The sequence below is a fragment of the Beta vulgaris genome, chromosome 7 (assembly GCF_026745355.1).
Source record: "Beta vulgaris subsp. vulgaris cultivar EL10 chromosome 7, EL10.2, whole genome shotgun sequence".
Taxonomy (NCBI): domain Eukaryota; kingdom Viridiplantae; phylum Streptophyta; class Magnoliopsida; order Caryophyllales; family Amaranthaceae; genus Beta; species Beta vulgaris.
The window spans coordinates 44,591,842-44,618,485 of NC_079208.1; the positions used below are offsets into that span (position 1 = coordinate 44,591,842).

At 36.0% G+C, this 26,644-nt stretch overlaps 3 protein-coding genes across 3 annotated transcripts; 2 read left to right on the top strand and 1 right to left on the bottom strand.

The window, feature by feature from the left end:
- The first annotated feature begins 3,171 nt into the window (after window positions 1-3,171).
- On the top strand, window positions 3,172-11,436 carry LOC104908779 (GTP cyclohydrolase 1). The gene is made up of 2 exons (XM_010697931.4): window positions 3,172-3,748; window positions 10,126-11,436. Exons 1-2 carry the CDS (start codon window positions 3,553-3,555, stop codon window positions 11,295-11,297), a joined length of 1,368 nt encoding a protein of 455 aa, XP_010696233.2. The 5' UTR covers window positions 3,172-3,552; the 3' UTR covers window positions 11,298-11,436.
- A 1,704-nt stretch (window positions 11,437-13,140) lies between these two features.
- Window positions 13,141-17,679, bottom strand: LOC104908778 (hypothetical protein). Its single transcript, XM_010697930.4, has 9 exons — window positions 17,274-17,679; window positions 17,097-17,163; window positions 16,776-17,003; window positions 15,533-15,714; window positions 15,241-15,415; window positions 14,947-15,158; window positions 14,634-14,759; window positions 14,413-14,555; window positions 13,141-14,247 (listed from the first exon to the last, which is right to left on the bottom strand). Exons 1-9 carry the CDS (start codon window positions 17,305-17,307, stop codon window positions 13,648-13,650), a joined length of 1,767 nt encoding a protein of 588 aa, XP_010696232.2. The 5' UTR covers window positions 17,308-17,679; the 3' UTR covers window positions 13,141-13,647.
- A 3,887-nt stretch (window positions 17,680-21,566) lies between these two features.
- LOC130592200 (glycine-rich cell wall structural protein 1.0-like) lies at window positions 21,567-22,327 on the top strand. Its single transcript, XM_057396395.1, has 2 exons — window positions 21,567-22,005; window positions 22,098-22,327. Exons 1-2 carry the CDS (start codon window positions 21,823-21,825, stop codon window positions 22,197-22,199), a joined length of 285 nt encoding a protein of 94 aa, XP_057252378.1. The 5' UTR covers window positions 21,567-21,822; the 3' UTR covers window positions 22,200-22,327.
- The last annotated feature ends 4,317 nt before the right edge of the window (window positions 22,328-26,644 follow it).

A 26,644-nucleotide genomic window follows, 5' to 3' on the forward strand; every position in this document is an offset into this window, starting at 1 on the left:
CCTGGGTGTGGCACGTGACGTGGAGGCAGTGAAGACCCAACAAATAAGGGCTGGGAGAAATAAGCTAAGACCCCGCGAAGAGGTCTGAGGTCACAGCAGCAGGCCATGGCTGCGTGATGACGGTGCCGGGAAAAAGGGCGGCGAAGGTGCTGCGTGCCGACGAAGGCAAGGAGACGCCGGAAGATGACGCCGACGAGGGGGAAGCAGCGGCGGTGACAGGCGCCGCGGAAGCAGGCGCATTAGTCATGAGGATTCAAAAAAAACAACAGTGTTTGGAAAAAAATTAAAGATTTGGTTTTTTTTTTCCGTTTGTGTTTTAGGAAAATCTAAGCTGTGATACCATGTATAAGTGTGGGAAATAATTGTGTTAACTGTTGTAGGTTAACCTGGCATTCAATATATATAGTGTACATTACAGACCTATGACTATAGTAAAGTATCATTCTACCCTTTACATAATAATATTATCCCTTTACATATAATGTTATCTAATAAGTATGTTAAGGGTGTAAGCTATTTTACTTTATCTCTCATATTGTTAATCTTTCCACATTATTACCCCAAATTATCCTACAGCCATGTCACCCATTGGTGGAGGAGAGGACAACCACGTAATCCACCATTCCAACAAAAAAAAAGAAACGAAAAAAGGAGAAGGAAAGAGCACCAAAAAGAATGAAGAATGTGAGGACAAGGAAAATGTAACAAGAACTAGATGAATTAGTATTTTTTAGGATGACAATGGATAAATTTTGGGAAGCCTTCTAACTCACACAAAATTGGGTAATACTAGGGATGAAATTGGGTAAATTTACGGTGAGAGATTAGGAAGAGAGAGAAGAGGATGAAAGTCATTGATGGAGCTCTTCAATTGATGTCAGAGTAAAATTCTGAAGAGGCGAAAATTGCAATACTACATAAAGTGGATGTGGGGTCCAATTGACTTGATCCAATTCACAGGGGGAGAATGGGTAGTATATTTACCACAAATTTGGGTTGAATTAATACGTATGGATTTAATTTTGGAGGATGATGGGCATTAATGAAAAGTAAGAGTCCGTTTTTGGAAAGATGGTCTCACATTAGTGTTAACGTGAGACCGCTAATGTCATGCTGACATCACGCACGTGCATCAAACCAACAGTAGACTTAGTTATGCGCTTGCACCTATTTGTTATGCTAGCCTTAAATTTCTTCTGGATAAATTAGTTAAGCGCATATTAGCTATATCATATATTCTATATTATAATGCATTTTATTAACCCTAACTTCAGAATCACACATAAACATTCTCTCTTTCTTCTCTATTCCATCGAGACGCCCTAAAACCTGTATTGTTTTCCTCCTCCATTCTCTACATACAACCTGCATTAGATGTTTAATCTGGATGTAAGTAAAATATTTGAGCACGATTTGCAGTGACAATGTCCACAAACACTTACTTTATTTTTTCACCTGATAAGATGTTTATCATGTTTGAAGTGAAAGAAGAGTTTGACACATATTCATCACAAAGGGTAATATATATTGCTCATTGTTAGATGATCACTTGCAAAAACTTTGAAGAAACAGACCAGATCACTTTTGGTACCGAAAAATTAACTTTTGCATTTGAAAGTTTAACTTTTTATTTGAAAAACATAACTAATAACATTACCTAAATGTTATTAGTTATTAATTTATTTGTAATAGTTAAATAATATAAAGTAATAGTTATGCTGCTAGAATTGTTGTATTTTCATGACTTGAGAATCATGCACATGCGTTCAATCACAAAAATACTACATACATAAGTATATGTGCAAAAGGTGGATTAGATACGTAAATTAAAGAGGAAAGTGTGGAAAAGATAAATGAATAAATAAACCAATATAACCCCATGACGATATGAAACCGCTAGAAAATTAGCTCTACAATCTCATTCTCAAAAGTCAAGATAATGAAGATGCAAAAAAGGGACTCCAAGAAGTCTACGAAAAATACTACTGCAATTATAAACAAAGTGATCTTAACTACAAAACCAATTATAGAAGAACGATACTCATTAAGTACAACTACATTGGTTATTTTATACCCGTATGGTTCAAAAACAAAGAGAGAAAGTGCAAGAAAGAAATTTCATTTTGAGAAGACTTAAAAAAAAAAAATTCAAGAACCAAACTGAAATTGGTACAATAATTACTCCAAATGCTAGATTCTTTAAGTTATTTTTTCAGATTGTCTTTTGTATTTGACATTTTAGATTTGTAAAAAAGTTGTTTCTTCGTTTTTTATTAGAAACCAAAATAATGCTCAGTTAATATTAACTAATTATAGAATAATACTAACTAATGTATTGAATATGTCAACTAAAAAACAATAATGGAAGACTACATAAAGATTACTAGCTCTAAACTATTGTGCTAAAATGCTTAACTAATTCGCCAAAACATATTAACTAATTCGCCAAAATATTATCGTGCGAATTTGTGAGACGCGGTCCGTTTTCTAAAAATATATATCTCTTGGGCTAGTTAGGTCTCACGTTAAGACTAACGTGAAACCGTCTTTTTTAAGACTTTGTGGAAAAGTAAACTAGCTAGAACACTATGTATTATACTGACTTACGCAAAGAAATTACGGAAAAGAGAAATGATGCATCTATTAAGAAACATTCATAAAAAGAGTATGTTATATTAATTGTATATATTAAGTAATGGAGGAAGTATAACGTGTATAAATTTGAATGTCATATTTAAGAGTCCCAAAATTCAACTAAAACTTATCTATCTTAAAAAGAAAATCATGCTTTGTGTTCATGATATAGACATTGAATTTAGATATGAAATAATTGATCATGTTATTGAAATTACTCTTATAATTAAAAAAAAAAATGTCATTTTTGTCTTATATAATCTTTACACCTACTTTTACCAAACACTTATATTGTAAACAACTACTTTCGCAGCTGACATCTACTATCAAACAAACAACTATTCGAACAGATAACAACTACATTTACTCCAACAACTACTCTAATAACTATTTTTGCCGAACATAGCTTAATATCTCTAACACTTGCTGTTATTTTGGTGAAGTCCCTAGCAGTTACCGTTTACCCCTATATATCTAAATCTCACTATATATATATATAATCCGTGGTCCGAAGTATTACAAAGCCAGTGCAAAGTGTGCACACAATTGTATCCTTTTTTTCCCTCCAAATCTCTACCCTATGATATCTCTCTCTTCTTTGTCTCCTTCAAGGCTTCAACGTGGGTTTTAAAGAAGAGCGTGCAATCTTGTATTTTATGCCTTGGAATTATAACCATGAGCAGATATACCTGATTTGTTATTTACTACTCCTGTATTAGTAGGTTTTATTTTCGTTCTGGTTTACTGGTATTTGAAATTTTCATCTGGGTTTTCGGAATTTTACACTTGTTTAATTTATGCCTACTTGTGATTTCGTTTTTGCCGTTTGAAAGTTTCTGAAAAGTATTTTACAGAAGTATAACTTTCACTTTGAAGACTTGAGTGGTTTTTTGTTTATTTCTTTTATCAATCGGTGCTATGGACGATGAACGTTATGATTTGGAGCTTGAAAATAAAGTGAAAGTAGGGTATACTAAACTGGGTGTTGAAGAAGAAGCAGAAATTCAGAGTGCTGTTAGAATTTTGTTGCAAGGGTTGGGTGAAGATATCAATAGGGAAGGTATCCAAAAAACTCCCCTTCGCGTCGCAAAAGCTCTCAGGCATGCAACTAAAGGTGAATCCCATTTTTTGATCATATTTGTTACACTTATATGTGCTTCACCACACCCTCATTAATCATTATACTTCAGCTTTGATGTTTAACTTTTCAAATAGTTAGAATGTGTTCTCTTCACTGTCAAAAAAATTAATTTAAAATTTATATAAATTCCATTAATTATATATATTAAGTTAAGATAGATATTAATATATTCAACTTTATAAAAATAATTAGATATTATATATGTTTGGATGAGATTCAATATATAAATTTAGATAAGTTCTACATTATCCTAAAAAAAATCAGGTAAAGAAGTCCTTTTACATGACCATTATCAATGTTATAAGTTGAGTTTTTCGGATGTTCGAAGTTTTTTTTGGGGTAAGGTAGCTTATACAATTAATTTTTTCAGTTTACGCGTGTTTCATTTTCGATTTTATTTTACCCTAACTTATTGAAATTAGCCAAACTTTTCATTAAAAAAATGAAATTTATCCAAACTTATCCGAGCATATAATATTTAAGAGACATGATTGACTTTTAATCTGAACTTATATCGTCATAATTATCAGGAAAATTTGCCAAAAAAAACCTTTTATGAGTTCATTTTTGCGAAAAAAAACCTTATAAAGCATTTTTTGCGAAAACAAACCTAAAACTTATTTTTTTTTGCAAAATGAAACCTTATACCATTTTCCGGTGTTGACCTCTTAATTTCCGGCGTTGACCTTGGCAATTTAGTAATTGCACACTATCCACTCCAATTTGCCATCCCCCCACCACCCCTCACTCACCCCCACCCTAGCACCCCATCACCTGCAGCCCGCCCACCCATCAGCAGCCCCCAACCCCTCCCTCCAACCCCTCAGGCGGAAGCCCCCACCCCCCCCCCCTTCGCCCCTACCTATCTCATCTCCCTTATTCTTCCCTCCCTCACTGCTCCCCTTCTCCTCTCCCTTCGTTCATTGTTGCGCCACCTAGAATCCCCATCCCCCCACAACTCCCCCTCCCACCCAGCCAAGGTTTTTCCGGCGCCCTAAAGCATAAAGATAGGAGAGATTGTAGCAGATAACAAAAATGGATAGAGAGAGGGGGTTGCAGAGGGGGGTTCGCAGTGGGAAGGGATGGACGAAGGGAGAGGAGAGGGGGGAGGGAAGAAGGGAGAGGAGAGATGGTAGGGGCGAAGATGGGGTGGAGGGTACGGTGTGGGGATGCCACATACGGGGGTGGTGGGCTGCTGGTGGGGTGGGGTGGGGATTGTACGTGGTGGGGGTGGGGGTGGGGTGAAGTGGGGGCAGCAAGGGTGGTCGGGTGGGTGAGGGGCTGGTGGCAAGTGTTGGTAGTGGTGGCTAGGTGTTGATTAGGGGAAGAAGGGAAATAGAAGTGGTCAACGCCGGAAAATCTGTGGTCAACACCGGAAAATGAGTTTAGGTTTCATCTTGCAAATATAATTTACTTTTTGGTTTTTTCTCGCAAAGAATGCTTTATAAGGTTTTTTTTCGCAAAACTGAACCTTTTAAAGGTTTTTTTTGGCAAATTTTCCTAATTATTATACATTTGTTACATTTATTAAATAATATTTGCGAATCATTTTTAAGATGCTATAAGTAGGGATAACAATTGGGCGTGGGTGCGGAGGATGGTACCTCCACACCAGCACCCGCATAAATTCCAATCCCCATCCCCGTCCCACCACCCATTGCAGGGAAAATTCCAGACACTATTCTCGCCCCACCAGGTACGTATTTATACCCATCCCTACCCCACCACCTGTATTGGTACCCGCACCCGCTTGATGATACCCACGTTGTACCCACTTCATCCCCGCTCCACCACCGCATGGGTATCTGCACTCGCTTCGTACCTACGTCATACCCACATATTTATATTTTGCAAGATAAAATTATTAATAATATAAGTATATAAATAGAATTTTGATCATATATATGTAGGGCGGGCGGGTGTGGGGCGGGGATAGCATAAAATCCATATCCGCCCCATCCTCGCCAAACCTAGATCCATCCCCGCCCTACTTGGGCGGGGATGGGGCGGGTCTCCTACTTGACCCGCCCCACTGCCATCCTTAGCCATAAGTGAGAAACTATTTTTTATATTAATATATTAAAAAATATTTCTTTGCATAAAAAAAAAGTGTTCCTAAGCAAGGAACGGTGTCACATGGCACTCTCCATTAGCATTTTTTAATCCATTTAATTCACATACAATAAAAAAATTAGAAAATGCTTTGTATAAAATTTGATCCCAGGACTTCAAGTTTATATATCAAAGTCTTAACCACTAAACCAAATCTTATTTAGTGTCATCATTTTAAAGTAAAATATTAATAAATGAAAATTTTCATTACGCGGGGCATAACACGACCTTAAAAACTAGCTAACATAAAAATCTAGAGATAAATATCAAATAAGTCGTCAATCCATTACCTAAATCATTCATTATTATTCTTAATACTTCATCCGTTTCTTTTTACTCGCTACACTTCTCATTTCACGGACTCTTAGGCAATTTTTGGAGAAGAGAGAGGTAGAGAGTAAAAAGAAAAGGGACCCATGTGGGAGGAGAGAGATAGAGATAATTTATTGCCCAAAAAAGAAGTGTAGCAAGTAATGTGAAACTTCCCATAATGGAAAGTGTAGCGAGTAAAAAGAAACGGAGGAAGTAAATAATTTACTAAGATTTACAAGTAATAGTAATCATATAATTAACTGTTAGTTAGCTAGTATTTTGGCCAAGACGATACTTCGGGTGAATTTCAATAACAAATATCTTATTGTTCATAAATTCAAAATTCATTGCTACTTTGTTGTATTTTTTTCAATGAGAAATTGGAAATTAATGTCGTGAAGTGATGAGTAAAAACACATTAAAGGATTAGTTTGAAAATAATAGTTTAAAAGGAATTGGGGTAAAAGATTATGTAATCAATAGTCTATTGGTAGTACTGTAATAAGAGTGTTAGAGATCTAGATACGTGTTTAAGTCTTTTTAGTTAAATATATAATTATCATAAGACTTTATCATATTTTATTTGAAATATTAGACGATAAACTTATAGCATATTATAGTTAAACTCTCACTTTTTATTTCAAAGGTCACATGTTCGATACCTTGTAGTTACACAAAATTTATATTTTTCAAATTAAGGAGTAGTCTTTTAGGGTCGGTTTGATTCAACTTATTTTTCTTATCTTATCTATACTTATCTTATCTTATCTCATTATTTTCTGAAATGAGTGAAGATAAGTTGAAGAGAACATCTTATTTATCATATTTTATTTTATCTGATTGTATTTTATCTTATCTGATCTTATCTTATCTTATAAGAGCTTAAATAAGTTGAAATAAATTGAACAGGACCTTAATATATATATGTACTAGCAATTTATGCACGCGATGCGTGCGTCACTTTTTTATATTATAATTTATAACTTTTTTTGGGCATAAACAAAGGTGAAATTTGAACATTGTACATGTTTTTTGGACTAGCTAATTTTGTTGATTAAGCCTTTATCACTTAACCAAACCCGTTTTTATTATTTATACTTTCTTTAAGATCTTTAAAATTAAAATTGATGAGCGATAAAAGAATGTTACGCAGATTTGTTAAGGATTTCTTATATTTTTATCAACAAAGTATTTTTTTCAATTAAATCATTTCACTTTGTTAATTGATTGTATCTTCCTTTTTTATTTACTACTTGATTGTGTGTTGATTGATCAAATATTTGATTGATATAATTTTCTTTGTTAATTTTTTATGCTATATTTGAGTTTGATTTTCTTTCATCTTTTTTTGTTAGAGTAGTTGATTTACTAAGGAGTAATTAAGTAAATTTATTGGGGGACGATCTTATGTAGTTGATCATTAGACAAAGTAATTTTTTTTATTACCTTTAGTGAAGATCACGAACTCTTTAAGTAAATGTTTTTTTGGTAGAGTTTCAGTTCACCTTTAATTTTGGTGCGTCGACAATCTTATGTAGTTATATACAAATGGACATGTTTTTTTTAATCTAAAATTATTTTGATAGTGATGTAAATTATTAAGGTTCTTTTGGAGATGTTATTATCTTTTCAAATTAAAGGTGAATGATTTTTAGCTGTTCAATACCGTCACTGTAAAATTTGGTCGATGATTTAATAATTTTCTTTTTAGAGACTTTAGTATAATTCTTTAACAATTATAAATGTTAATAAACCATATTGATTGAACTTTGTAAATATGAAATATTATGTTATCACGATATATTGCTAAACTTTTTTTGGTTGAAGATTCAAATTGATTTCGTGAATTGATTGTGTCAATCTAGTTTTTCAAGTTATTATTGGTATTGTTTGACCTACTCATATGGCAAGTTTCCATTGATTCTCATTTTTCAATTTTTTATAAAAAGAAAAATATTATTTAAAATTATTAGAGGGTATTTTAGTCACTTCAAAAGAGGACACCACACCTCCTCCCTTGGCTTATATAATAGAGATAGGTAAATAGATTACATGTTAAATCTACTTATTATTGCTAATAATCAAAACTATCAAATATTGCTGATTTTTGTAACATAATAACATAAGTATATTGGAAACTAGAAATTATATATCAATCATGAAATATTACAAATTAAAATTTATTACTTCCTCTTTCCTTTATTAATCATTATTTATGGCTTGAGTACTCATATTAATGCGATGGAAAAAGTAGAGATATGTGGAAGACAAGCGTTCCTGATTCTATGCGAAAAAATAAATACATATACATGAGAGGAAAAAGTTATTAAAATGGAACTATAGTGATTGATACTTCTAGTTAATTTTCATAGAAGGAAAATATAGGAGCACATCCATCATTTACGACGTGTGCATTCAATGACTAAGACTATTTTTGATCTTTTGCTCATTTGAAATTCTCCCTTAATGAGTATATTTTGCTTATGTGAATAATTTTAATGAAGAATATCTATGTTACTCAGACACCTTCATTTACCTCAAAAACCGGGTGTCGTGTTGTGTCTGACACCAAACTTCACTTGGATACTTCATTTTAAACTAAAAACTTGACTTTTTTACAAAATAGTCGAGTCGGGCACTTGAACACATGTATCCGAGTAGACACTCACTTCGTGTCCGAGTAACATATAAGAATATAATAAGCAAAAAATACTCTTGGATGTACATGAGAAATACTCTTTGGTGTACCATAACTCAAGCTACACCCGAGCAATAGATAAAAGTTGTAGAATATGTAGTGATTAATTAAAGACACATGGAATATTATTTATTAAGAATCCTATAATCCTATTAAATGTTAGCTTCGAATTGACCTTGTTAGACATGCTTGAAACCTATTTGATTATATTATTTGTCTAAACTAATTTGGACGTATTGAAACTTATCTAAACTTATTGGAACTTATGTAAACTTATTATAAGTAAAACTTATTTTTCTTAAGTTAGCAGATTCTCTGAAACAATAATTTGGGAAGCAACCAAAGAAAAGATGTATTTGTGCGTCTATATAGTGAAAAACTAAACTGAAAGAAAGAATAGTATATATATATAATTGCACGGAAAATTATTGTAAAGTTATGAAAAAATTGAGACAAAAAGTTCATTGTATAGAGCCTGTTTGAGATCGTTTGTTATTTTCACTAAATATTTTTCTAGAACTAAAAACAAAAATATGGAAATTAGTGTTTCATTCCAGTTTTGTTGCTGTCAATTCTTTTTTCAGAAAAGGATTAGAATGATATGACTACTTTTGAATTCATTATGTAACATATTTTTTGAAAGTTTTAAAATATTTGTGCCAAAATTAGAAACTAAGATTTTTGTTAATTAACGAGTAAAATGTAAGATGTTGATGGTGATCAGATGCATGAGTTGAGATGAAGGGTTTCTTCTTGTAACACAAGTGGGATATACCCTTTGCTGTTTCTCCCTATATTTGGTCTGGATCTACATGGAACATCTTAAGTAGATCCTTGCTTTTCTTTGTCATGATGATTAAATATGTCCATTTCACTAGATTAAAGAAGAGAATAAGGTTACACTCTTCAGGGCCTTCTTGTTAGCCCAAAATAAATAGTTGTAAATATCAAATGATAATAAGTTTTTATGTAATTGTGCTGAAGTCTCATGCCGAAGCCCATTTCATCTCCTAACATCTGTGTTTTCTATTCTTTCACAAATTGACATTACCACTAACACCATCTCTTAAATGGTGATGAATGACGATGGTCATAGATTAAATAGCCTACGCGGCTTGGCAGTTGATAGACATTTCATTGTTATAGATTTATAGTCTATGTGGCTTGGCAGTTGGAAGTTGATAGTCATTGTTGATAAAATGTGCTCATAATTCTTTTATTATTCCAGGATATAAACAGAATGCAAAAGATATTGTAGAAGGTGCATTGTTTCCAGAAGCGGGTCTAGTAGACAATAATACAGTTGGCCGTGCCGGGGGAGCAGGGGGTCTTGTCGTTGTTCGTGATCTTGACTTATTCTCTTATTGTGAATGTTGCTTGCTGCCGTTCCAGGTTAAATGTCATATCGGTTATGTTCCATGTGGGGAACGCGTTGTTGGCCTTAGTAAGCTTTCTCGGGTTGCTGATGTCTATGCTAAGCGTCTCCAGGATCCACAACGGCTGGCTGATGAAGTGTGTTTAGCTTTGCACCATTCCATTAAGCCAGCTGGTGTCGCTGTTATTTTTCAGTGTGTTCACATGCATGTTCCGGCTTTAAAGTCTATGTTCCTTGACAGATCCCCTCAAGGGTGTATCAAAGTGCTGGTATCCTCGGGATCAGGAATTTTTTTAGATGAAGATGGTAATACTTGGGGGGAATTCTTTGGTCTTCTAGGATTTCGAAGCTCGATAGCTGATGAAATCCAAAAGAAGAACTCGACCCATCAATGGTGCCCATCCCAAGCTTCCCCAATTAGTAAAGTCATTGATCCTAGTATGGTTAGTGCAGTCACTTCGATTCTTAGATCCTTGGGTGAGGATCCATCAAGGAAAGAGCTTCTTCGTACTCCTGCTCGTTTCTTGAAGTGGCTAATGTATTATCAGAACTGTAATACGGAGACTGAGCTGAATGCAATTTTAGGTAACTCAAGGGGACCTCAAAAATCAAATGGTAACGTGAAAGTAAACAAGCGGATCCATTCTGAGCTGAGCTTACCGTTTTGGTCACAGTGTGAACATCACTTGCTTCCATTTCACGGGGTAGTGCATATAGGCTACTTTTCTGCTGGAGAAGATCCCGTTGAGAAGTCCATCCTTCAGTCAATTGTACTCTTCTACGGGTTCAAGCTTCAGGTGCAAGAGAGGCTCACTAAACAGGTTGCTGAAACAGTTGCACCTCTTGTTGGTGGAGATGTAATAGTCGTAGCAGAGGCTAGCCATATGTGCATGATCGCTCGGGGTATTGAAAAGTTAGGAAGCAGTACAGCCACAGTTGCTGTTCTCGGTCACTTTTCAACTGATGCAAAGCTTAGGGCCTCGTTTTTGGAAAGCCTTCCGAGCAATGTCAATGGTTTTCTTTAAGATTCTCTTAGATATGATTCATGTTGTCTGAAGCTTCTTTTGGATCGGTTAACTCTTTTATCTGGGCCAAGGCAAGTTAGACAATGTATGTTTTAAAGATTGCAATAAGCATATTTATATGAATAAATCTGGTTTTTCTCTCTTTGTTTCTACTGTATATGTAACCATAATGCCCTTCAGAAGAGGTTTTCCTGGGTATATGTCACAGGAAATTGCTCTATTTATGGTGCTGCCAGAACAAATTTTCAGGAGGCTAAAGTTGGTGCAAGTTTCCTGGTTAATGTTTGTCAATGGGCGCTTATGATCAGCAACATTATGAATTGGAGCTTAAAGATACATTGGAAGTGGATTGTATAAAGTAGAGTATGCAAGAAAAACTAGAAATTCAGGCTAATGTGAGGATTTTTATTATAACGCTTAGGTGAAGATGTCAATAGGGAAGGCATTAAATAGACTCCACTGTATGTTCTCTGAGAAGGAACTAGAGGTGATTGCCACCTTTTGCTCAAATATTTGATTCATTAGACATTCCTTAATGCATGAGATATCATGCTTACTGTCTTAAGTGTCTAGTCTTTGAACATAGTAGTTTAAATTTGACAGTTTGTTGATGTTGGAAGTCTCGTTTGAAGGTAATAGAAATAGATGAATCGTACTGCGTTAGCTCAGGCCAATTTTACTTGGGATTGTGGCCAGAAAGAGTCGCAATATGTTCCATCTTGGTGGAGGGTTGTTGGCCACAACAAGCCTTTCAAGGCATCCACAGAGACGACAAATGATGTACATCAGCTATGCACGACGGTGGAGGACCTAGGACTTTAGTGTCAGCTATAAATTCTGGACTAATAATTTAGGTTGCAAAATTGACTATCAACATATATTTAAATGACCCAACGAAAAGGTAAATAGAACTTTTATTTATTTAGGTGTCAGTTGCCTCAAAGAAGGTAGGTCCTTTATAGTTTGTACTATAATTTTGTAAGGAACGATGAAAAAAGATCTTGTTGCTTTCTGTAGGCTACAAGCTGATTTATCCTAATGGAAAGGCGCTACCGGTTGATCCAATAATAGTATACATCTTCCATTGTATTAATGTGCCCTTCGGCAAACATTTCTGTTCTGCATTCTACTCTTTTCTCCTGTTAATGGTGTTAAAACAAGGCTGGATCGTATAATATTGTATCGTATCGCCCGTGTCGTAAAGGTTTTTTTAGGGAAGTAAAGGTTTTCAAATCTACAGAACTGATATTATCCGCATCATAAATGTGTAAAAACAACGCATTTTAGGCAAGTTCTAGAGATATCTCATGGTCTAAGCGATATTTGGCGGTTACATCATCCCCGTTCCCGCATCACCGTGACCATTACATCAATCGTGACAGAAACCGCATTTTAAAGCTATGGTTCAACGTCAACCAAACGAAAGTCAAAAAGCCTTCATGATGCAGGAAGGTGGGGAAAGAAGTGCTCCTATTTGTTTGGGAAATGAAAGAACGCTAGGGTCTCTTCTTAAAGCTTCATGTCTAATTAATTATAATAGCAAAAAGAAAAACAAACTAAGTAAATTCTGGAATAAATTGTGTGTTGTACAATATGCAAAGAAACAATGACTATGGTCTTGTTTGGTAATGAAAGGTTTGGGGCAAAATTAGAGATTTGAGCTCATATTAGAGGATTTGACTAGTCAACCCTCTAATTTGAGTGTTTGGTAAAAAGAGGTTTCAATTAGTTTATTGAGCTCAAAAAACTCTTTTTGAAAAAGTTGGGAGAAAGCTTTTTGACATTAGAGGTTTGGGAATAAGTTGCGCAATTACATTTATGTTTTAAAGTTGTTAAAAATTAATTAATTAATAATAAAATATAAACAATAGATTATGCAAATGCCTTTATTATTTATTTTACACAATAATGTAGCAATCAGCTATCAACGACTTACCAAACATATTTATACAAACACCTAACATCTATCAGTTAATACAATCAACTAACAGCTAACTTCTATCCGCTAATTGTCAGACATAGCCTATATCTTACCCAAAAAAACCTCAAAACAAGGTCAATTACACGCCAGCAACAGTTCCTGGCTCCATCTTATTATTATGATTAACAAACCCATGTCATACAAAGTATACAGCACTTAGACAAATTTTTACAGCAAAATATCAGACTCAATGTTTTGATATCTGAAAACCCTAAAAAAAATTGTTATGACAAACTGAAACCGAGATTAGTCAGCATAAGGTATAGGTATAGTTACATATATCATGCACATGGAAGCTACATATACACACACCAAGTCACCAACACATTTTTATCCCACTGCCCGCCTGAAGCATCAATTCAACCCAGCTTAATCAGTGTCTAACCACAGGTGTCGAATCTTGTGCCATTTTACTGCTGCTTTAGGATGTCGATTTTCAGGAGATGATGATGATCGAGATTCTCGCCGCTTATGACGGTCTTTTTCAGGAGATGATGATCGAGATTCTCTCCGTTTATGAGGATAATCTAAAATGGATTTTGAGGGCAAAGTTGGATCAGATGTAATTACAGCAGATTCTGAGGGTAAAGTTGGCTCAGATGTAATTACAGCAGATTCCGAGGGCAAAGTTTGCTCAGATTTAGGTACAAAGGTTTTTGAGGTCAGAGTTGCTTCAGATGTCACCACAACAGATTCTGAGGGTAAAGTTGGTGCAGGTGTAGGTTTAGCTTGAGTATTTGCATTCTCATATCCTCTATTCTTAGCAGAAGTTGACCCCGATTCTGACTGAGATGTCATAAGAGGTTCATGAGGTGCATAAGGATGATGTGCGATATTTGAAGACCACTTTATCGCAGATGCCACCAGGGGTTCGTTATGTTTATGAACTTGATTCACTGGCATCATAATGCAGGCTATTCCCAGAAGTACTGCTGCAAATATCAATGTCAAGATGGACGTTCCAGAAACCTGCCACATGCATGTAATGTGTCAATCTAATAGCTACTTTAGCTAACGAATCTTAACCAACCTGAGCAGTACTAATGTCTTTCAAAATAACAAGTTCAGCAGCAGAGACAAAGATGATTTAAGAACTCAATTATTGTGCAAATACGTGAGAGTAGAGGATTAAACCTTATCTTTGACACCGTCCACAAAGAAAGTACTCCTGTGAACCCAATCTCTAGACTCTTTGCAAGGGATATATTTGTCTGCATGTTCCAAAGCATATCTTATCATGTCAACTATTGCGAGTTCACTTGTCGGATCAGAGTTCTCTGCAAATAGTTTGTTTTTAGTTTCTTGATAAACATTGTATTCACCACAAAAAAAGGCCATCTATTTCAAGTCATCACCTGGTATATCAAATATCTGTTTTACTGGTGGGATACCCAACTTCTCCCCTAGGTACACAAGGACACGTGCTCGGTCTCCTAGGGAAAGTAAATCACCATGCGTGACTGCAATAACAGGCTTATCATCTGCAATCAAGAAACGCGGTTACTGATTGTTACACGTTGCATCCGTATCTACCAGATCAATGAGATGAAAAGAGGATTAAAATTGCAAGGCACCCGGAAGCAAGGGGGTGTTAAGAGTAAAGGTTGGAAGATAGTACATGCATGAACATGCCATTCACACACACATGAATTTTAAGAGCTTTAGTACCTTTATATGACATATAAGGACAACTGAAAATCTTGGCCACCATTTCCACATAAGCTCTGTCTTCTTTCTTGTCACTATTTATAGATCTAAGGACTTGAAATCCATTTACAACGAATATAACAAAGTTGACCTTTCTGATTACACTGGAAGGAGAACCACTCTGTTGAGCTTTGCATTTCAGTGACATTTTTAGACTAGGGGCATCTGAATCCCTACAACAAAGCACCAAGACAGCATCACCATATAGTTCACCCTGGCAAGTGGCAATGCCAGCAGAGCAAAAAGCTATCATACCTGATAATTAGCTCTCCATGACGAACCCCTTTGGTCATCCAGTGCTGGAGCATTTCATCATTGTCAGAAACATTCTCAGACAAGCTACGAGTGTCAAACAAGCAAAATGAAGTTGAACCTCTCGGGATCATATATTCCTGAAGGAAGTAGGTCCCTTCCCCAGTAGATTGGTTATCTGCAACAAAACATTAACGTTTAAGGTGCATGTTGCAAACCATTAAAGTAAAATTTAGATCAAGAAAAAGGAGGGTGTATCCAATTCCATAGAAGAACACGGGAGAGCTGAACACACATGTTACTTGGGCTCTTTCTGATGCATATCTATCATCTTCGAACACTCTTGATATTCTGTTTACCAGACTGCTTTTCCCAGATCCTTTAGGACCAATGAGTAAGAGTGTAGTTGTTTTTGGTATGACATAATTGCTGAGCTTCTTCCCACCAGCATTACTGATCCATGAGCCAGGGCTGTATCTGCAAAAATGAGACAATATAAATGTATCGATTCGTAGAACATGCCATCCAAAATGAATTCCCAATTTCCCATATTAGTGGAGTTTTGTTAGTTAACTCTCCTACTGAGGGTTGCCAGGTTCCAAACTGTTATGAACAGAGAGTTTTTAGGAACCCATGGGGAAAATATAGGGGGTTTTGGTTTGGGGAGAGTGCATAAAATATGGGGTCACTTTGAGTAGTTTGCTCAAAGTTCTCTTAGAGGGTTCATAAATGTTTATAACAGTTAGGAACCGGGCATCTTATCCCCTTTCAAGCCTGTAAGTCATATGCACTTCGCTGTTGCAAACAAGACATACTTCTTGAAGCAATAAAGAGATATCTAATCTCCATATTACAATTTCCCCATGAAGATAGTAAGTAGTGAGGACTTTGTTAATCCCAGAAATCGACAATCTTTTCATCATCCGAACCACCACAGGCCCCTAAAGTAGCACAGCAACAAGTCTGTCAAGTATTACCACGCTCATCCAATATTCGACCTCAAGTACGAGATAATGATGTTTTATTGATGACTGTGATCCTCCATGAGTTTCTCATGCTAGTTTTAGTATTATAAACTAAGTACTTCATAAGGTAAGCTCTAGTTCATGGATTGGCAGATCCCAACCCCAAGGGTTAAAGGATCAAATGATTGAATGTTTGGGGGGTAAAATAATCAAAAGTACAGAAATGAGACAGAAAGATGATCCCCAAATAAATAGAAAGACCTTTCCAAATTCCAATATGTGTCACTAAAGACTGAAAAGTGAAAAATGATCTCTTTAGAAAAATCCAATATTAGAAAAGGCAGTACTAAGATAAATAGCTAAAAGGAGGGTGTATTGTCTACACAAACAAGACCAATCCAACTTCAAAGTTCCCTCAAACAGCACAAATTCAAAGTAGCAAATACTTCTATTAATGGGGTTAAACCAAAAAAGAAAAAAAACTACAAAAGAAGTCTAGGATAAATCATAAATATTACTACTAATTTGAAACAATTTACATAAACAAAGGAGATAAAACTAAAGAAAACAAACCTCAAAATTTTACTCTTAGCTTGATAAAGACCCTCTTTTCGAACCCATAATTCATCATAGTTCTTCATAATTTCATTATAAGAGATCTTCCTCCTCCTCAAATCTCCATCAAATTCCACAGAATTTGAAGAAATTACATCACTCACTTCATCAAATTCTTTAGAAACAAACTCATATGGCCCACTTAACGATTCATCTTCATCTCCATCTCTCATCCTTGAACCATCCCTAAACCAAAAAAATTCTCTCAAAATAATCAACTTTTTACCCAGAAAAAAATTACAAAGTTATCAAAGTCGTTAAATTTCACGGAAATTATACCTATAAAACGAGGAATGATGAGATGGGTAATCTGGGTAATCATTATCCAAGGATGATAATTCATCTTCTGCTCAATATATAAACATTAAAATTCAAATTTAGATAAAACCCAATTTAAATTAGCAAAAAATTGAACAAAAAAACTGGAAAAAAAAGGGAAGAGGAGAGAGAAAATACCAGATGTAAAGCAGGGAAGATGGTCACCACCCATTGAAGCTGAGCTTGGTTTCTCACCAAAGCAACAGCAACAGCAAGATCGAGTTGTTAAGAGTTACCGTTGATTTTTTCTTAGATTGAAACTTGAAAGACATTAATAAATTAAACAAAGATGTTTAATAATATAGAATTAGACGAGTGCAGAATTTTTGTTTTGTGATTCAAAGAGTGAATTGTTTAAGAAAATTTTTAGTGTTTAGCGTTTTCAGGACATTGGAAATGGTAAGCAGTTGAGACTTTAGTTAGTTGGCACTGCCCAGATCAAATTTGTTAATTTGAGCTTAATAAGAAATCAGTCAGCATTAAGCCACTAATATTATCAAAATAAGAAAATTTTGATGTTAAGCGTGATTCAGTCACATGGATGCATGGCTGGAATTTGGAAGTGTATGATTCGTTAAATTAGGGGGGCTTAATAATAGTAATATGGAAAAATTGACACCATGGGGATGAACTATACCCGGTTTTCTTTAATAGGGACAAACTTTCAATATTCCAGTGGGGAGCCCAAGTATTGTATGACCCGGATTTGCGTGGACCCAGTTTACCAGAAACCGGCTTACGCAGTCATATGCGTTGGTGGGTCCCAGTTTTAATGAAATTTTACAATTTTCAATTTTTCAGACACCATTAATCACCATTGTTGAGAGAGAAAAAAATAACCCTTCATCTTCTTCCCTCCATTAATCACCATTATCAGCCCAACTTGGAAGAATTGTTGTTCAAGTTGCAGATTTACGAAATTTGACAACCAACATTCCTAAAATTCGGTTCTACAGCTTCTGATTCCAGGTATGATTTTTTTTAAACTCCTTTAAATTTGTAATTTTCCTTTGTACCATATCTGAATTATGTTGATAATGGGCGAATTAGGTTGATTTAACAATCTGAAAGTTAAAAATCGAAACTTGGGAAAAATAGTGAAGTTTTTTTTTCTTAACTGTTCAATTTATGAGTTATGATGATGATATCTTTACTGTTCAATTTATTAGTTTATTGTGTTTTTTTTTGTATTAGCTTAGGAATGGATAATGTGACCTTGAGGTTTTGGCATGGGGGACTGTTTAAAAAACACGAGAAAGGGTGGTTGGAGTATGTTGGTGTAGTGGTAGAACATTTGCGGTTGACCCAGACGAATTATGTTGGTGGTTCCTTGAGGATATGGCTAAAAAATGTGGTAGTTATAGGGTGATTGATGAGATCTTTTATTTGTTGCCTGGTAAGAAATTGGATGATGGGTTGGCAAGGGTTTACAATGATAAAGAGGTTCTAGCTATGGCAGAGGTGGTTTTGAAAACAAGATTTTTGGATTTGTATGTCATTCATGGCATAGATAAGCCAGTGGTTCTTGAAGAGCCTGCTGGGCTGTTGGAAGGGCCAGAAGGAACATTCCCACCTTTGAACCCAGGGTTAAACCAGCCCAATGACCCACCTTGCAACCCAATTGACACACCACTCACTGACCAAGATAAAAACACAAGCAAAAGCCCAACTGAAAAGCCCACTTATCCAAATGAAAACCCACCTGCACCAAATATCAGAAACACAAAAAGTGGCCCAAATGAAAACTCACCTGCACAAAAAAAGAAACAAAAAAAGTCCTGCCAAGAAGTTAATACCAGTGAGGTCAAGTTCTAGGATTAAAGATTCCATAGCAGAAGTACAGTTTCTGTACCACAAATCTAAATCAGATCTGCCTCCCCCTGATATACCTATTATTGAGCCAACTCCTTGTAGTTCCACATTAAATGAAACACAGTCAACCCAAGAAGCTCCACAAAGACAGTCACAAACTGTATCCCAAACAGCTCCAGAAACACAGTCACAAGATCAACCACCAATACCACCTTCAGATACACCTATATCTGGGAAAAAACCAGTTACTGAGCCTGAAGAAGCTTTCATTTATGACCAAGAAACGTTTCCACATGAATACTATCAGTGGTATGATAAACAGACCAGAGAGTCCACTGACCTTAAAGGAGCTCCTTGGGAAAGAATCTTCTGAAGAAGAATCAGATCCTGGGTATGAACCTTCTGGTGATTCTGATGGAGATGATGAGTATGATACTGAGCTAGAACCTGAAAGATTGAGTGATCTAGAGAGGGAAGAAGAACCTGAGCTGGGGTTTTTAGAACACATTGAAGAAGAAGGGGAAGGAGACAGTAGTGATGATGAGCTAAGGATAGCTTGGGATAGGGTGAGAGGCACAAACTCAAAGTTGTTTCAGTTGGCAAAGCAACTTCAAAAGGATGCAACAGAAGGAAGATTGGGCCTTAGATATCATGCTCCTAACAGAGAGGAAAATGAGAAAGATACTGGTGAGGCAGGAAATGTGAGTGAGTATGAGGACAGTGAGGATGATATCCATACCCCAGAGGACAGTGGTGATGATAATGTGAATGTTAGGAGAAGAAGAGGGAGAGGACTTCTAGTTACCGAGGATACAGATTTCACAAATTTTGTGTGGAAAGTTGGACTCAAGTTCCCAAGTAGAGAGGCATTTAGGAGTTCTGTGGCTAGGTTTGCTATAACCTGTGGAAGAAACTTGTATTTTGCTACAAGTAATAAAAGGAGGCAAGGGAGAATGGAGGTGAAGTGCACTACAGGGTGCCCATTCAGGTTGTTTGCTTCCTGGGATTCAAGGAGGGCATGCTTTGTTGTGAAATCTGTTGATGATGAACACAGTTGCACAAGGAACATGGAAGGCAACAGACAAATGACATCTACTTGGCTTGCAAAGCAGTTTTTGGAGATTTTCAAGGCAAGGCCTCACTGGCCAGCCAAGGAGCTAATTGAGACAGTGAGACAAGCATATAGAGTTGCTATTAAGAGTGCCTTGGCCTATAAGGTGAAGTACAAGGCCCATAAACTGCTTCATGGTTCCATGGAAGAACATTATGCCAAGCTAGGTAGATACCTTCAAGCCTTAGAGACAGTGATGCAGAGATTTGTATAAGGTTGTTGAATGATGAAAGACCAAGGAGGAGTGCAACTCCGGTGTTTCAAAGACTATTCATCTGTTTTGATGGTGTGAGAAAAGGGTGGCAGGAGGGTTGCAGAAGGCTCTTGTCCATTGATGCTTGCTTCTTGAAGACCTTTTTGGGTGGTGAATTATTGGCAGTTGTTGGCAGGGATGCCAATGACCAAATGTATCCAGTTGCCTGGGCCATAGTTGAAGGTGAAAACAACTCCTCATGGTCATGGTTTCTCAGTGAGGTTCAAACAGCTTTGAACCTAGGGCAAGGTGAAGGTCTTACAATTGTTTCAGATGAACACTTGGTAAGTTTCAATTACATATGCATTAAACTACATTTTTTTTGATGATTAAGTTATTCATAATTACATATTAATGCACAATCATTTTAATTCTCCTCTGTGTTTGTTTAACTAGGCAATTATAAGCTCAGTTGCATCTGTTTTTCCCCAATGTGAGCATAGGCATTGTGCTAGGCATATCTTTGCCCATTGGCACAAAGATTTTAAGGGTGATGAAATGAAATTGTTGTTCTGGAGAGCAGCTAAGGCTTATAGTATTGCAGACTACACTGATGCCCTAGATGAAATGGATACCATTAACCCTGATGCAACAAAAGCTTTCAAAGCCCACAACCCCTCTGTTTTTTGTAGAGCGCATTTGAATACTAACACTAAGGTGGATGTTATAACAAGTAATCTGTCTGAGACTTTCAATGGCTATATTATAGCTGCTAGGACAAACATATCATTTACATGTTGGAGGACATAAGGGTAGCCCTTATGCAGAGATTAGTGGTGAAAAGGCAAGAAATGGAAGCATCTAAGGCTCAGATCTGTCCTAGGATACAAGCTAGGTTAAATAAGGAAAAGGCAGAGGCTGCCAACTGCATGGTAATTCCATCCACAAACACAACTTTCCAAGTTAATCATAAGATGGACAGTTTGACAGTGGACTTGGCTGCACAGTCCTGCACATGTAGGAAAGGGATTTATGTGGAATCCCCTGTTGTCATGCAGTGGCTTGCATTTTCTTTTGTAGAAAGAATGCTGAGGACTTTGTGTCAGAATACTACACAAGGGCCACATACCTACAGTCTTATGCAGGATCCATACCCCCAGTAGTTGGTGAAAGGCACTGGCCCAAGGTTGTAGCTCCTTTAGTCCCTCCACCTATCAAGATTGGTCCTGGGAGACCTAGAAAAAACAGAAGGAAGGACCCCCATGAGAACCCTACGAAACCTGGGAGGCTAACTAAACATGGGGTGGAAATGAGTTGTAGCATTTGTAAATTAAAAACTCACAACAAAAGAACATGTCCAAACAAAGGTAGTGAACCTTCCCAACCACCTCAAAAGAAAGCTAAGAATGCATTACAGCCTACACCAACTGATTCTGACAACCATGGATCACACCTTAATGCAACTGCCCAACCAAGTAGGTTAGGGAAAGGAGGAAGGGTAATTAGGGGAGGCAGGAGTTCATCAACTGAAGTAGGTGGTGGGGGTTCCAGAGGTGCTAGGGTGTCAGGATATGCTAGGGGGGTCAACATCTGCTAGGGGAGGAGGACCTGGCAGGGGGTCAACATCTGCTAGGGGAGGAGGAGCTGCCAGGGGGTCAAGAGCTTCTAGGGGAGCAGGAGCTGCTAGGGGTGCAGTAGCTGCTAGGGGTGCATCAAGCAGTGGCACAGGTTCAAAGGGAGCTAGAGGTGGAAGGGTAAGGTTTCTTGATTCTCTTATTGTGTAAATACTTCACATTGTTATCTAACTTGAAAGAAATTTATTGTCTCACCTTTACCAAATGTGCAGGGCCCTTCTCAAAGTGGTCGTCCTATGGAGGTTTCTCAATCAATAGTTTCAACCTCGAAAGGTCCATTCAACAGCAGCCAAGCATCAACTACCAACACATGAACCCCAATTCTGCCAATTCATTATTCCTAGGGTTACAAATGTAGTCTCATTAATCTGTTTTGGACTTGTTATGTATGTAGTTTTGTTGCCTTAAACAATGGGTATGCTATTTGTAGTCCTAGTTTAAAGTACTTGTGAAGGACAACATTGTAGTTCAATTTTAAGTACTTGTCAAGGACAACAATGATATTTTGCTGTGAATTTAAAGTACTTCTAAGCAATTGTAAGCAGGCTTTGATTTTGAAACAAAATGCAAACTTTCATTCATTGTCAAAAGCTTCCAAAATACATTCTTCTACCCATCTAACATTTGCATTAAACTAACATCCCCACCCTTATAATTTGCATCATACTAACATCCCCACCCTAAACATACTATAATGATCACTTCATGAAAACAATGATCACAGCAAAGAAAATCCAGGACAACAACAACGCTCTTATAGCCAATTTCTCCCCTCCATTACTCATAGCCAATTCAGCATTAATTCTAGCCATCTCCTTCCTCATCTCTTCAACTTCAGCAGCCATTTTGTCCTTCTTCATCTTTATTTTGCTAACCTTGTCTTCAAAAATCTTGAATTGCAACTCCAACTCAGCAATGCTTGTGAACTGCTCCAACAACTTCACATGTAACTCCTCACATTCATGACATTCCTTTGAATACCCTTCATTAACTTCCCATTTGAAAAATCCACAATCTGCTGCCTATTAAAGAGAAAGAACCACAACATTATTCATGTATTTTTTTTAAAAAAAAAAAAACAGAAACAAAAAATTTAAAAATTTTGCCCTAATTTCAGATACACTTACTGGCCACATCGCACACCCATAGAATTTCCTTCCAACATGTCCACCAGATTTCACAGTGCGCAATTTCGTAGGAATGTCATGCTTACACTTCACAATTGCTTGGTGGGAACTTCTTGTATTCACTGACCCAGAGCCATATGCAGAAGCCATTGAAGAGAGAAGAAGAAATGAAGAACAGAGAGAAGAAGAAAGGAAGAACAAAGAGGATTCACGAAAAAACAACAGGGGTGGGGAGGTTTTTAAAGTCACGCGTTCATTTAATGATCACGTGACTCAAGTTACCTGAAGTAGCAGGTTAAATGACCTGTTGGGTCCACGCAAATCCGGGTCATACAATACTTGAGCTCCCCACTGGAATATTGAAAGTTTGTCCCTATTAAAGAAAACCGGGTATAGTTCAGCCCCATGGTGTCAATTTTTCCACACCATGGGGCTGAACTATACCCGGTTTTCTTTAATAGGGACAAACTTTCAATATTCCAATGGGGAGCCCAAGTATTGTATGACCCGGATTTGCGTGGACCCAGTTTACCAGAAACCGGCTTACGCAGTCATATGCGTTGGTGGGTCCCAGTTTTAATGAAATTTTACAATTTTCAATTTTTCAGACACCATTAATCACCATTGTTGAGAGAGAAAAAAAAACCCTTCATCTTCTTCCCTCCATTAATCACCATTATCAGCCCAACTTGGAAGAATTGTTGTTCAAGTTGCAGATTTACGAAATTTGACAACCAACATTCCTAAAATTCGGTTCTACAGCTTCTGATTCCAGGTATGATTTTTTTTTTAAACTCCTTTAAATTTGTAATTTTCCTTTGTACCATATCTGAATTATGTTGATAATGGGCGAATTAGGTTGATTTAACAATCTGAAAGTTAAAAATCAAAACTTGGGAAAAATAGTGAAGTTTTTTTTCTTAACTGTTCAATTTATGAGTTATGATGATGATATCTTTACTGTTCAATTTATTAGTTTATTGTGTTTGTTTTTGTATTAGCTTAGGAATGGATAATGTGACCTTGAGGTTTTGGCATGGGGGACTGTTTAAAAAACACGAGAAAGGGTGGTTGGAGTATGTTGGTGGTAGTGGTAGAACATTTGCGGTTGACCCAGACGAATTATGTTGGTTATTTTGTTTAAAGGTTTTATGAAGAAGGTTAGCTATTTTAGTCGGTAAAATATAAGAAGGTTTACCAAAATGTGAGATATATAATTAATATTATGTTTCAATGGGTGTATGGAAATTATTAATTATTAGCCTCTTGTGAAATTTGTTATGAAGTACAACTTTTGATTGGACCTAAAGGTAGAATAATAGAGGTATTTGGTTAATGGCTATTGAGTGGCTTTTTCATCATCATGTGGTTAAACAACCAAAAACGTGTTCGGAAAATGAATTTAGCTTTAAGTTGGTTTGTTAGCCATAAGTAAATAAGTTGGTTTTACCTATGTCTTTTATTAGATTTATTATGTATTAAACAAACAACACCAACAACTGTTTTTACCAAAATTATCTAGAAGCAACTGATTGTCAAAGAACCAACATAACCCACTATTCTAAATGGTTGGTAAAATTATAGCCGGCAAAATAGACTCATACCCGTTGATCCGACCCATTACCCGTTTTCACCCGAAATAACGACTCGAATAGAACCGAATAACCCGATCCGAACCCGACCCGACCCGACCCGAATATGATCCGAACACGAATCTACACGGACCTGAATCTACCCAACTCGAAATTGACCCAATAATGATGACCACAACCCGAACCCGACCCGAAAAGTTGTCATATTAGTTACTTTTTAAACAAATTTAAGGAAATTATTGTCATGAAATACTATATATGATTTAGCCGTTGTCCATTAATTATTTAATTTACTCTCATGAGTCTTATATGCGTTTTATTTATTTGCGACATTGAAAATCCGATTTAACCGGATCCGATATGACACGAAATCTCATGGACCCGATATGAACTCGTACTCGAAAGAACCCGACCCGATCACAAAGTTGATCCGATTATGACCCAACCCGTTTTGACCCTACCTATACTCGGCCTGTATGACCCGTTCGCCACCTCTAGGTATAATCATCTAATCTAAACAGCAAATAACTTATATTCAATTACCGAACACCTCCGATATGTTTTAGATGCCCGAATATATTTGAATGCACCTAAATAAGAACTTTTAGACTATTAATATCATATGCAAATAATTGCACATAATAATGGTATATTTTACTTTATGCGCTTCAAAATTATTGTGGAAATTTAGGAGAGAGTTAAAAGTAGGATTTTGTGTTAATATTTATGTTAAATTAAGGAGAGTAAAAAAATTCTTTTCATAAGTGATGTCATATGTTGATGTATCGTTAAATTATTTTTTTTCATATATAGAAATATTGCATTAATTAAAGAACTGATATAAAAGTCAGTATTACAATTATTTTATAACGAAATTATAATTTTAAGAAAAGTGATACACACTTTAAAAACTATGTCGAATAAATTAGGGGTTTATAGGAGGTTTACCGTTTACCTCCCAACTTCTCCTCTCATAATGTCATCGTGACACAATTGTGTCGTATACTTCTATAATTCTATTGTCCATTTGAGACTTTGAGTTGATGATCAAGGTTAGCCTAGTGGTTATAAGATCCTCCTTCCATCCCTGTGACATGGGTTCAATTCTCACCCCATGCAAGAATGATCTCCAATTTTCCCCCTTCTTTGCAATGGAATTCTCCTTATCTAAAAAAAATGAGACTTTGAATTTTTTTTTTTTTTGAGAGGAACTTTGAATTATTAATAAAAGAGTTAACATGTTGCCAAAAAATATTGAAGAGTTAACCTTACCTAGAAAAAATATTAATTATAATCGGTTATCATCTTACACAATTTATATTACTCTGAATTGCTTTTGAGTTGATAACAATAGCCAGATAATTCCTCTATTATGTTTTAAATAAAATGTTTGCTTTTTGGCGCAACTTAACGCGCTTCTTTAATCATTAATATCTTTAGTTGTACATACGTAAAAAAATATAAAAAATAATAATTTGATAGTATGCACCGAGACGAATGTAACAAAATCCCATTTGACTATGTTTTTCTTTATATAATGACAATAAATTGAAGTCAAAATTGATCAATAAATAGTATCATTTTACCCAATATTTTATTTAAAACAGAACACAATAAGTTTATAAATTTTGTGTTATATAATATCACCAGTCCACCACCTGTCTAGTTATAAAGTAAAGTTGTATCGCTTGTATGGGCACTTGAGCACACTATAGTTTGACAGCTTGCTAGAGCTAACTAAATTAAAGTACTCAACTACCATGTATATTTGGTTATTACTTATTTCTAGTCACCGCACACCACATTCTATTTTTCGGGGAGTAGCACACAAGATTGAAAACCCAAGATTGTTGTAACATATAACTAATGCTTAAACTCACGTTGAACTTTTAAGGTAGGTCGAAATTGAAAATTAAAGTTAAAAAAAAACCCGAATTAGGTCTCCATAATGGTTTGAACAACTTTGGACCGAATTATCAGCATGTAAGTTATTAACGATATAAAAATACTCTAGCAAGATCACACTATTGTTCATATTTT